This window comes from Furipterus horrens, unplaced genomic scaffold, assembly GCF_987537825.1.
Source record: "Furipterus horrens unplaced genomic scaffold, mFurHor1.1.pri manual_scaffold_6, whole genome shotgun sequence".
NCBI classification, from domain to species: domain Eukaryota; kingdom Metazoa; phylum Chordata; class Mammalia; order Chiroptera; family Furipteridae; genus Furipterus; species Furipterus horrens.
In genome coordinates, this window is record NW_028327176.1 from 71011894 (window position 1) to 71025177 (window position 13284).

The window sequence follows — 13284 nt, forward strand, 5'->3', positions numbered from 1 at the left end:
GATTTGTGTATGACATGGTTATGTTAGCTAGTCATTGGAAGTGGGACCACATGGGATGTACTTGATGTACTGATTCTTCATGGCATTTTAGTTTTATTTCTTCTCAGAAAGCACCTAAAGATTTCTATATTTCAAAAATATTCTATTTTCTAATGATTTCCAGTCATGTTTGTTTTAGAAATGTTTAGTATCATTCTGTGCTATTACCAGATATTATTGTTGATCAGCATGTAAAATTCTTGGAATTTACATGCCCTCAACTTACTTTTTTCTAAACTTATTGATTTTGAGAGAGAGAAACATCAAATTTTATTGTTCCACTTATTTATGCATTCCTTGGTTGATTCTTGTATGTGCCCTGACTGCAGGTCAAACCTGCATCCTTGACGTATCAGGACAACTCTACCAACTGACCTACTCAGCCAGGGCCTACACACCCTGAACTTAAAAGTAACCATGCCAATGACAGATAAAAATAATAATAAAAGGTGAATTCTACCAAACTTCACTGATGAATACTACCATTCACAGAGCAATTAATACCAAATCTTCTTGAGCTCTTCTAAAAAATAGAAGCAGAGGGAACATTCTCATACACTTATGAGGTCAGCATGATGCTGAAACCAAAACCAGACAAGGACATCACGAAAGAATCATAAGGCAAGCCCTGGTCAGGTCGCTCACTTGGTTTGAGTATCGTCCCATACACCAAAAAGTTGCAGGCAACCAATGGATGTTTCTCTTTCTAAAATCAATAAACAAATCCTCCGGTGAGGATATAAAAAAAGAAGAATCACAGGCCAATACCCCTGATGAACAGAGATAAAAATTCTCAACAGAATATTAGCACACTGATTTTAACAGTACATTAAAAGGTTCATATACTGGGGTCAAGTGGAATTTATTCCAACAGTACAGAGGTGGTCCAACACCCACAAATCAATCAACATGACATATTACTTAAGAAAATGAAGGATAAATATCACATGATCATCTCAATAGATTCAGAAAAATTCTTTGACAAAATTTAACATGCACTTATGCTTAAAAATTGCAATGACGTGGACATAGAGGAAATGTACCTCAACATAATAAAGACCACAGCTAATATACTCAATGGTGAAAAGCTGAAAGTTTTCAAAGATCAGAGACAAGACAAGGGTATCTACTCTCACCAATGTTGTTCAACAAAATGTTGGAAGTCCTGGGCAGCAATTGAATAGGAAAAACAAAAGGCATCCAAATTGGAAAAGAAAAAGTAAAACTACCAACTGTTTGCAGATGATATGAGTATACAGAAAAACATCTAAAAAGTGTTAGAATTAATAAACAAAATCAGTAAAGTTGCAGGATACAGACTCAATATACAAAACACTATGCAAAAATGAAAACACTAACTCAAAAAGATAATGTGCATCCCATTATTTATTGCAGCATTATTTATAATTCCCAAGATATGGAAACAATCTAAGGGTTCATCAATACAAGAATGGGTAAAGAAGTTCTGATTGATACATGTGTAGATGTACACACTCTAGAATATTATTTAGCCATGAAAAAGAATGTAATCTTGCCACTTGTATGATATCACTTCCATGCGGAATTAAAAAAAAAAAACCACCGCCTCACAGATGCAAGCAACAGATTGGTGGTTTCAGGGATGGGAGTTGAATAAAATGGGTAAAGGGAGTGAAAAGGTACAAACTTCAGTTATAAATAAGTCATGGGGATATAGTATAATGTACAGCATGATGACTATAGTTAATAAACTTGTATGTTTGCAAGTTGCTAAGTGAGTAGATCTTAAAAGTCCTCATCACAAGGAAAAAAATTTTTTGTAACAATATATGGTAACAGATGTTGAACTTGGATTCTTTCACAACATATTTAAATATAGCATCATGTTATACACCTGAAACTAATAGTTATGTGTCAATTATACCTTAATTTAAGTAAATAGCAAAATAGAGGTAATGCATGATTCAGTTCTGATTATTTAATACATATGGAAAAGACTAGTAAAAGCATTGCAGTCCTATGGCTTGAATTTAAACTTTGCAGGCAAACCATTTTTCATCTTTCCTAAAGTAAATGAAGACAGAAATTATATGAAAAGGAAAGAAGCAAATGCTTTTGAAGAACAACTATTGAAGGAGAAAATGGATGAACTTTATAAGAAGTTGCATCAAGTGGTGGAGACATCCCAGGAGAGCCTGCCTGCTTTTCAGGAGAGCCCTGAGGTGTGTGTGCGCTTCATTGACGCTTCCCATGCCATTGATTTGCTGCCTTCTCTGCCCTTTTAAAAGTTAATTCTTATGTTAAATGTGTATGTGCATGTTTATATATTTATGTTTATAGGGTGTGGCAAAAGCTTCATATACTAATTAATAATACAAGAATGAACTTATGTATACTCAAAACTGGAAACCTACTTTTGCCACACCCAGTATTTATATATTTATGTTTCTGTTGGATTGTTTTGTGTTTTTCTTATTTGGATTTCCTCCTTTGCATGATTTGTTAAAAGAATTATATCATTTTCTTTTGCTATATTTTCTTGGTACTTACCAGTTATGTATCCCCACACTCACTGAAGAAACTCTTCAGTTACGTTCAAATGTTCATTATGTTCAAATACATCAGATACACTCTTAGTTTTACTTTGCTTGGCCACATATGCCCCAGAGCCTTCTCTCTTCATCGTCTAGACTGACCTGAGGCTGCTGTCCGTCCCTTGGTCCTTTTCTGTGGTGTATCCCTGTTTGTTTTCTGGTCCCGTATCGCCATTGCTCCTTAACATCTCCATTTTGGTGGCACACAGTCTCCAAGAGTTTTCTGTAGAAAAGCATATATGAGGGTTAATTTTTTAAGATCTCTGTCACATATAAAAGTATCTTTATTCTATCCTCACACTGGGTGATAATTTGAATGATTTTCTGGAAAGTAAGTCGTCATTTTTCCTCATATTCCTAGAAGCCACTGCTTCCCTGTCTTGGCTTCCCTATCAGTGTTGAGAAGTGGGGAGGTATGCTGATTTCTGGTTCCTCAAAATGCACCTCTGTTCTCTAACTGTGTGAGGTTGTGTTTCCCCAGTGTTGTGACATGATGATGATGTGCTTTCCACCCATTACATTCAGTACTTGAACGTATTCATCCTGTACTTTTGTGGAATTTTCTTCTTTTTTTACTATTTCTTTCCCACACATATTCTCCACAATCTCTATTTTTTTAATAATCATATTTGATAGTAGGCTATCTCAGACTGATCCTCTAATATATTTTTTAAATTTTTTATTATATTTTTTCCATTACATTTAACCCCCCCGTACCCCCTCCCCTTGCAGTCACCACATTGTTGTCCATGTCCATGAGTCCTTTTTCCCTTTTGCTCGATTCGATCCCTCCACCCTCTAACCTTGTTCCTCAGTAGCTGTCATCCTGCTCTATATCCATGAGTCTGAATCTGTCTTGCTTGTTAAGTTGTTCATTAAATTCCACATGTAGGTGAAATCATATGGTGTTTGTCTTTCTCTGCCTGGCTTATTTCACTTAACATAACATTCTCCAGGTTCATTCATACTCTCACAAAGGGTTAAATTTTCTTCTTTTTTACATCCATTGTCTAAATGTCCCACGGTTATTTTATCCACTTGTCTACTGATGGACACTTGGGCTGTTTCCATATCTTGCTGATTGTAAATAACGGTGCAGTGAGCATGGGGTGCTTATGTTTTTTTGAAATAGTGTTTTGGATTTCTTCAGATACATTCCCAGAAGTGGGAATCTTAACTCTTTTTCTCCTGTTTTCTATCTTTGTACTTTTCCCTCCTAACTTTATGTGAGATTTCCATAACTTTTGTTACCCTCCTTTAAATTCTTTTATTTGTTATGTCATTTTATCCTTTATTTTTCATTTGTATATGTTATTTATTTGTTTCTGTCTTTGTCCTTCACATTGAAAGGTTACCATCCTGACACATCTGATGACCTTTACTATCATCCAAAAACACACCTGAAAAGACTGATGGAGAAGTCCTAGGTGCCTCAGGGGCCTTGTTGACTGGTAGGCTTCACTGGGAAGCATCTGTTTTCTTTAGCACATAAATTCCTGAAAGCAGAATCTTTTGAATTTAGAATATATACTTGGGCTGCTAGCATTGGGAGCCAAAGGAAGGGACTAGAGGTCCTGCTGTTCAGGAAGCGGGCCACTCAGTCTTTTAGTTCTAGAGTGGTCCCTAGCACCACCAACCCTTTGATTCAGTTTCTCCAGAAAGGAAACTCAATCTGCTTCCAGGTGGGGTGTGCCCCTACAATAATGGGTTGACTTACTACTGCCTTGTTCCCATTCCCTGCTCACCTTCACTTCCATACTGAGATGTATATAAATCTCTGAACTTCTCCAGAGATCAGTCTCCCCCACCTGCTCTTTATGTTAGGATTCCTTCACTGTCATGTTGGTGAGGATTTGGGAGGGTGCAAATAATGAAGCACATGTTTAAGCCACTGTTTTAAACCTCCCTTCATGGAACTTACTTTTTTGTGTGGGTCTCATAAGGATATTTTTTCCAAATGGATTGCCAGTTGTCCCTAACTCATTTATTGACCACCTCAGCCTTTCCTGTTGATTTAAGATATCTGTACCTTGGTTTTGGGCAATAGGTTTCTTCCTGATCATTCCATATTATACATTAACCATAGCTTTATTGTGTATTTTAAAATCTGATAGCAAAAGTCTGATTACTTTTTTCAAAATATTTCTTCAGAGTTGAATATTATGGTTATTTTTAATCTAATAATTTGGTAGATGAAAATAGGATATAGTTCATTTTAAACTATTCTGTTGACTTATGAGTATAATTTAATCATGACTAGTGAATCTGAACTGTGAGATAGTAAATATTTGTAGTTTTATTTTTTCTTAAAATTTTTTAAAAACATTTCAATTACAGTTGACATTCAAGGTTATATTAGTTTCAAGTATATAGCATAGTGGTTATACATTTACATAACTTGCACAGTGATCTCCCAATTAAGTCTAGTACCCACCTACCTGGCACCATATATAGTTATACAATATTATTAATTATATGCACCATGCTCTACTTTACATCCCTGTGATTATTTTGTAACTGCCAGTTTATACTTCTTAATCCCTTTACCTTTATCATCCAGTCCCCAAACCCCCTCCCATCTGGCAGTCATCAAAATGTTCTCTGTATCTAAGTCTGTTTCTGTTGTGTTTGTTTACTTTGTTTTTTAGACTCCACATATAAGTGAAATCATAGGGGATTTGTCTTTGTCTGTCTAACTTATTTCATTTAGCATAATACCCTGTAGGTCTCTCTGTATTGTTGCAAATGATAAGATTTTATTCTTTTTTTTTTTTTAACTAAAATTCCATGTATATATGTACCATACCGTTTTCATCCATTCATCTTTTGATTGGAGCATTTAATCTATTTACATTTAAAGTAATTATTGACAGATATGTACTTACTCCCATTTTATTTTCTGATTATTTTTATAGTTCCCTGTTTTTCTCTTATTCTCTTGCTGTCTTGTATGTTGATCACTTTCTATAATGTTGTGCTTAGATTCATTTGTCCTTATTTATTATATATCTCATGTAGATTTTTGGTTTGTGGTTATGATGCACTTTGTATATTCCAAGCCATGTTTATAGCAGTCTGTTTTAAGTTGATGGTCACTTAAGTTTGAACACATTCTAGAACCACTATCACTTTTACTCAGCGCCCCCCCCCATGTATATATTTTTGTCAGTATTTTTACTTTTCCATATGTGTGCTTATTTGTATTCCTTAATTTACACATGATCTTTCTACTTTTGCCTTTTAACATTTGTTCTAGCTTTAATATTGGTTGACCCACTGCTTTTATTATGTATTTACCTTTGTCAGTGAGAATTTTTTTTCTTTGTGATATTTTCTTATTCATATCTTTCCTCTTAATGAAGTCCCCTTAACATTTCTTGTAATACTGGTTTGGTAATAATGAACTTCAGTTCCTTCCTGTCTGTGATGCTCTTTATTTCTCCTTTGAATCTAAATGATAGCCTTGCTGGTTAAAGTATCTTGGCTATAGGTCCTTGCTTTTCATCATTTTGAATATTTTGTGCCAGTCCCTTCTGGCCTGCAGAGTTTCTTTTGAGAAATCAGTCAACAGTTTTATGGGTGCTCCCTTGTAGGTAACTAACTGCTTTTAAGATTCTCTCTTTTGTCTTTAATGTTTGGTATTTTGATTATGATGTGTCTTGGAGTAGTCCTCTTGAATTCATCTTGTTTGGGGCACTGTGCTTCCTGGACTTGTATCTCTATTTTCTTCACTAGGTTAGGGAAGTTTTCCATCACTGTTGTTTCACATAAATTTTCAGTCTTTTGCTCTCTTCTTCTGGCACCCCTGTGATGTAAATGTTGGTGCTCTTGGTATTGTCTCAGAGGTCCCTTAAGCTATCCTCATTTACAATTTTTTTTTCTTTTCCAATTTTGTGTTTTACACTACCTTATCTTCCAAATCACTGATTTGATCCATTGCTTCATCTAATCTGCTGTTGATTCCATCTAATGTATGCTTAATTTTAGTTATTCTTCATTTCTGACTGGTTCTTTTTCATGTTTTCTATCTCTTTGTTGAAGTTCCCACTGAAATCATCTATTCTTCCCCTAAGTTCATTGAGCATACTTATAACCAGTGTTTTGAACTCTGAATCTGATAGATTACTTGTCTCTATTTTATTTAGTTCTTTATCCAGAGTTTTGTCCTGTTGTTTCATTTAGGAATGGTTTGTCTTCTTATTTTGGCTGCCTCCCTGTGTTTGTTTCTATGTATTAGGTATATCTGCTATGTCTCTCAGTGTTGGCAGGGTGACCATATGTAGTGGGGGTCCTGTGGGCCCCAGTGTCACAGTCTCCCTGTTAACCTGAGCTGGGTGCTCTATGTGTGTCCCTTGTGTGAGATTTGGTACCCTCCTGTTGTAGCCGAGCCTTGATTGCTGTTGGCACTCAGGTGGGTGGCATTGATCCTCATTCTGACTGACTGTGAGGACTTGCTGTGACACTACAGTGGATGAGACTTTGTGCAGGGACTGAACCCACAGAGCAGGATTTGCTTTAGCTCAGCTCTGGTGCTTGCCATTCCACCCTTCAGATGTGTCATTTGTGGTGCCTGTAGGTGGCGCTCTGGTGTGGTCTGAAGTGGACGTCTAGGTGTGTTTGTTTTGGAGCTTCTTGGGAGGGTCTCTAGGGCAGGCCAAGATCAGCTGCTGCATGTGTCCAGTCCAGGCCACCTGGTAGGAGCTACAAGTGATCTTCAGTTGGTAGCTGTCTCTGTTGGGCTTGGAGGCACCTGGGAGTGGTTGTACTGAGAACCTAGGCTGCTGGGGGCCGATTAGCAAGAGGAAGAGGGCAAGTGGAGGCCACTGAAAGAGGTCCGGTTAGTTTGGGAGTCTGGCTGGGTGAGGTTTTAGAGAATCACCAGGGTGCAGCAAGAGTTGCCTTAGCCAGGTTAATGGAGAGCTCAGATTTGAACCTGACCTTAGCCTGTAGGCTGTGCAGGAGGAGGGCAAATCAAAGGAACAAAGAAGTGTTAGCTCCAGGGGTCCCTCCAGCTCTCTGCTTGAGCCAGACAATTTAGTTCCTCCCAATATGTCCCTGTCACCTTTTGAGCTGCTGCCTCTTCTCTGGAGTTTATTTAGGGTGTGTCATTTGTGAGTTTGTGCTCAGGCCCTTTAGAATTCTCCAGCTGAGATATCACTCCAGATTCTTAAGTGCCACATGTGAGTGTGGGACCAGCCCACACTATGCCCTCCCCACCTCGATTCTACCAGTCTCAACATGGTTTCAGGTAGTTCTCAAGGGTGGTTCTATAATTTAATTGTGATTTTGATATGATTGATAAGGAGGTCAGCCGCACAGCGTTTACTTATTCCGCCATCTTGACCCAAAGCCATGAGTATGAACTCTCTATTTTGTCCATTTGTTTGTGATAAAACTATTTTTTCCTAGATATCTGGTATTTTTCTTAACAATGTGTAAGAATACTTTTATATAGTGAAGAATTTATCCTCCTGTCTTTTAAGTTGGTAACATAAGAGTATATAATTGCAATCTACATTTAGTAGAAAGGCAAAGATTGTAAGTGAAGAGTTTGTTATCTGTCTTGTGTGAGCCATGATTCTGTGGCAGTTATACTTGTAGCTTATGCTTATGTTTCTTATTCATTAAAGAAAAAATGGCTACCAAGATTATTTTAATGGAAGGAACATCATTATGAGCATTTGATAAATTGACTTGTCTTTTCTCAAAATTAAGTGAAGAGAGTAAGACAGTTCTTAAATACTAATGAAACCATAGTGGGAGTTATTTCAGTGGTTTAAAGTTTTATCTTCCAGTTCTATCTGTGGTTAAACTACAGAAGCATCACTTGTATAGAATGGTCCTTGTTGTTATCAACTATTCATTTCAGAATACCTCAAGAGGAAAGGAATCTACTGAAGACAGGTGCCAGTGTTTGAAAAGCTATAGTATCTAGTTACTAAGGTTCTGGACTTCATGGCTTTGCTTTTGTTTGCTTAAATTGGAAGGTTAATCCAGCATTCATGGGGCTAGGCTCCCAGCAGGAATTAAGCACTCCATCTCTGCCAGCCATAACTCAGCAGACCTCAGAGGACGTGGGAGATCAACCCAGAGAGGCACCTCCTGCTGTTCCTCCTGAGGCCAATGCTGTCACTGCCGCTTTGGTGTCCCCAGCCATCAGCCAGAGTGAAGCTCCTCCTGTTCCTCTGACAGCCCAGCCAATGGTAGACTTCATGTTTTCAGTGTCCAGGAAAGATGCCAGGTGAGCCGAATGGCATATCTGTTTCTTATATAGTTTGCAAAATCAGGTGCAAGATGTAAAGGACAGGCTGTTGGTGTTTTTAAACCAAGTTCTCAAAACAGCCCCAAATTTTGCAGACTTCCTTTATAGTATTTATTTTACTTCATACTTTCTCTTGAATTAAAATTTTTCAGTACACTGAAACTTAGTTATCTTTTTATAACAGAAGAATATACTTTTGTTAAACTGAAACTGCCTTTGCTTACTAGCTATGACTGAGTACACATAGGGATTCAAACAGTTCCTTGACTTGTGTTCTTCTCATCTTCCTTCTGTCTTACCCCCTAGGGGCAGTTTGAGGTGAATTTCCATTACACAATATCTACACATGGCTGTGGAGGTTTCCCCAATTTTGAGGGATTTTCCTAGATTTCCAAAATACAGTGTCACATCACTTACTTTGTTTAAATTTTTTTCTTCAGTTTCTTTCTCTCAACATATGACAATTTTATCGATCCATTAGAAAAAATTAAAAACTACAGTGTATTTCATATCCTCTCCTGTTCTAAACCCCTTAACGTAGATTATGGTTCTTAAGTACCAGTTCCCCTCAATGTCCAAGGTTAACTTTTAATCTCTCCTGGAAATAAGATTCAAAATCATAATGCTTTTTCACTCACATTAAGATAATAATTCAGATCTTGGTCCTGTGTTCTACCTTGTATGTAAGAAGTGGACTGTTGTGTGGGAGCCCAGGTCCATTAGTTCTTCACAGTCAGTTTATGCAACTATAAAATGCAAGAGCAGCAGCAGTGTCAGGCCCCATACAAGTGATGTGTGTCCAATTGCCTTACCGAGATAGAGGGGTGAGGCTGTGAGTGCCGGAGATAGCTGCCCCTTAAACAATTGTGAAACTCTAATGAGCATTTAGTTCTCTGGCAGAAGTACTTCAGATTGACCCTGGCCCAGGAAAGTACTGAGTGGAACACCATGGCATTCTCAGCAGCCTGGACAGCTTACCATGGCAGAGAAAGGGCACCTTTCTGTGGAATCTCATATAAAACTTATGCTTTGTTTTTTATGACTGCATAATGGGGATTTGTAAGATTACAAGTGTAGTATTTTTTATCTTGCATCTTGACAGTGTTCATTAAGAGAATTCTAGCAATGTTAAATAGATGAGGTCCACTATCATAACTGGATTTAAAACAAATTGGTATAAATGTCATCTGTGCCATGTTTTTCTTTCTTGGTAACTTTTAAAGTCTGAAGAACAACGCACTGTGTCTGCTGGATCATGATGTTTAGGGGCCATACAGGTGAAGCCCAGCAATGCTTTCCCTTACCATGACTCCAGAGAGCTGCCTGTTATCCCTTTAGCCTATGTGATAAATGGGATCATTTGAGTTAGGGAACTGTTATCCTGCCATTCCACATAAAGGAATGATCAGAGTGGAGTTAAAATGCATAGTCACTGTGTCAAGCAAACATTAGTACCTGGCCTCTATCCGTAAGAATTCTTTCCCTCAAAATGAAATGAAAGAAAAAAATTAAACAATTTATTTACACTGTAGACCTACGTGGTTCAATCTGTATTTTAACAATAGGCTTGCAATTACTGACATTTTTTACTATTCTTTCTCGAGAGTTAGTGTGTCTCAAGAGTTTTGTCTTCCAGATGTGCGACCAGAAGTGCTCAGGAGTTAAAGCCACAGAACAGAGCTGAGATAAAAGAAGGTAACGTGTACTTAAAATACATTTGTGTCTGACCTGTCTGCCCAGACTTCTCCAAGTTGCTCAGAGGTCTGTGTGGTAGCTGTGGTTCATGAAGCCTTCAGACCCTAATGACGCTGAGTGCTAGCATCCTATTAGAATGCAGGGGTTAGATGAGCCCTGGACCATTTCCAGTAAAGGTAGAAATATACTCTGTAGTCACATCTTATTAGTTAGAATCATTTGGAAACTTGATTTGTGAAAACTTGACTATTAAAACGAGTCATCTTTAATATGTCATAAAGTAGGAAAGTAATTAAAATTTTAATTAGGAATGTTATACATCTATTTGGTACTACCTAGCTAGGGATATTTGCACTGAATGTAGTTTTATAAATAAGACACATGGTTTAGACATTTCACTCCACCCCATCATGTGACTGACATTTTTTCCAATGACAGTTCTGTGGGAATAGAGCTACTCAAAACAGCCGAAGACCCTGCACTGGACCCAGACTTCCTGAGTACCCTCTGGGTGCCCGTAACTGTTGAAGGGAGTTAGGGATTCAGTCATAAACAATAAAGACAACACACACACACACACACACACACACACACGGAGTTAGAGATGCAGTCATAAACAATAAAGACAACACACACACACACACACCACCACCACCACCCCCACCCCCACCCCCGTGTGGACGGAGAAGGAAATGTTGCTGATGGGGAGGTGGATCAAAACTATATAAGTCACCAGGGAAGATACCCAAAAAGAAAGCGATATTTGGTGAAGGGCTGCCCACGTGGCCAGCTTGGAAAACCTGCTCAGGCCCATGTACAACCCTCAGGTGGGAATGTCCCTGATGTATGTAAGCACATTAGAGGCCAAGGGGGCTGGAGTGAGCAGAGGAGGAGGAGGGATGGAGATTCAGATCTAGGCCAGCAGGGCCCAAGTGTGCAGGACTTGGACTCCAGCTTAGTTCTGAACAATTAAAATGGAAATATTAACATGTACTTCTTGGGATATAGTAGAGCTAAGGGTTTATTATGACACGACTGCCAATTTGATATGATTTTAGACCATACCACTATTGCTTGAAGGTCTTTTTATTTTTTTTTAATGTATAAAGGACAATTCTTGCCTTACCTACCTCATGGGATCATAAAGATAAAAATGAAAGTAGTATAATAATGGAAGTCCTTAGTGATAATTATCAACAATAATGTTTTAATTGCAGTAAGCTTCTTATATATCTTTTAAATTATTCTGATTTCTCTACTGATACTGCATTTTTGTCCCCATTCCTTTAATAGGGTGTGAAACTCATAAGGTTGTTAACACCAGTTCTTTCCACACAACTCCAAACACATCACTGGGAATGGTTCAGGCAACACCATCCAAAGTACAGCCGTCACCCACTGTGCACACCAAAGAAGCATTAGGTAAAGCCTTTGCTTGGAATATGTAGACTATGACAACAGATTAATGAAAGATCTTTGCAGCCCTATTTACAATTATTCTTTCTACTCTTAAGGTTTCATCATGAATATGTTCCAGGCTCCTACACTTCCTGATGTTTCTGATGACAAAGATGAATGGCAGTCTCTAGATCAAAATGAAGATGCATTTGAAGCCCAGTTTCAAAGTAATACCAATTTTTTAAAAAACTATTGAGTGCATAGCATTGTTGATGGTTGTCACAGGAAACAGCGAGGATTATACAAGAAGTGGCCTTACCCTTGATTAGCTTGCCACATAAGGGCAGGGAATGTGTGAAATTTAAAAATCTGAGAATGTTTGACAGGGTTCTTAACACGTTGTGTACGGGTGGCGAGAATGCTTGTCATTTCTAAAAGGCATTTAAATACCCCGGTACGCAACGTGTTAATGTGTGTCATAGAACTGGTTTGTTTCTAAAAATAAATAATAGTGCCAAAGAAGGACAAGATCATCATGGATAGAAACAGCCAGGGAGGAAAGTACTTCAAGTCTGACTTGTGTCTTGCCTGGTAGACAAACAACAGGGGCAGAGTACTGGAGGCCAGCAGCCAGCAGCCTACTTTTGTCTGAAGTCAGGGTATTCCTGCTGGAAGCCGGAAAGAGATCACAGTAAAAATAAAGTCCACTTGGACTCAGGAGGATCTAAAATATAAAGCTATAAGGTTAATTCTTATGCAAAATGGAAAACAGCCACTGAGAGCTTTGTTCAGTGAGTTGGGTGATAATGATGCTTTAGGAAAGTGATGAACGCCATGTTTTATATGTGGGAACTCGAGACCTAGAGGTGCAGTGAGAACCCCTGTGACCATAGTTAGGTTACTTCATCTCAATACAAAGTGACTTTGCATTACCTAGTATTTCAAAAGCTACTGTCACTTCTTTTCGTTACGTTTTTTACTTCATTTTCTTGTTTGTAGTTGAAGTTTAGCTTAAAGGATCATGTTTTTACCCCAATGCAATAATTAAAACCTGTGTTTTTTTCTATTGCAGAAAATGTAAGATCTTCTGGAGCTTGGGGAGTCAATAAGATTATCTCTTCTTTGTCATCTGCTTTTTCTGTGTTTGAAGATGGAAACAAAGAAAATTATGGGTAAAGAAACACCTAGTTATAATCATGTCGTAGGAGATACCTGTTGTCACAGTGACTTGGAATGCTGCACAGGTCCTCTGTGTTTCAGGGCAGTAAAGTGGCGATAGCGTGGCCTGCCATTCAGGTGGTCTGCGTTACAGTCAGC

General features: G+C 38.1%; 1 protein-coding gene across 1 annotated transcript in view; it reads left to right on the top strand.

The window, feature by feature from the left end:
* BUB1 (BUB1 mitotic checkpoint serine/threonine kinase) overlaps window positions 1–13284 on the top strand; it is a 47964-nt gene that overhangs the window by 12062 nt on the left and 22618 nt on the right. Inside the window, exons 9-14 of the mRNA XM_090281749.1 lie at window positions 2089–2240; window positions 8600–8853; window positions 10511–10569; window positions 11863–11991; window positions 12084–12194; window positions 13040–13139. Of these exons, the coding sequence (XP_090137875.1) occupies window positions 2089–2240; window positions 8600–8853; window positions 10511–10569; window positions 11863–11991; window positions 12084–12194; window positions 13040–13139 (805 nt within the window). The remainder of the gene's footprint in view (window positions 1–2088; window positions 2241–8599; window positions 8854–10510; window positions 10570–11862; window positions 11992–12083; window positions 12195–13039; window positions 13140–13284) is intronic.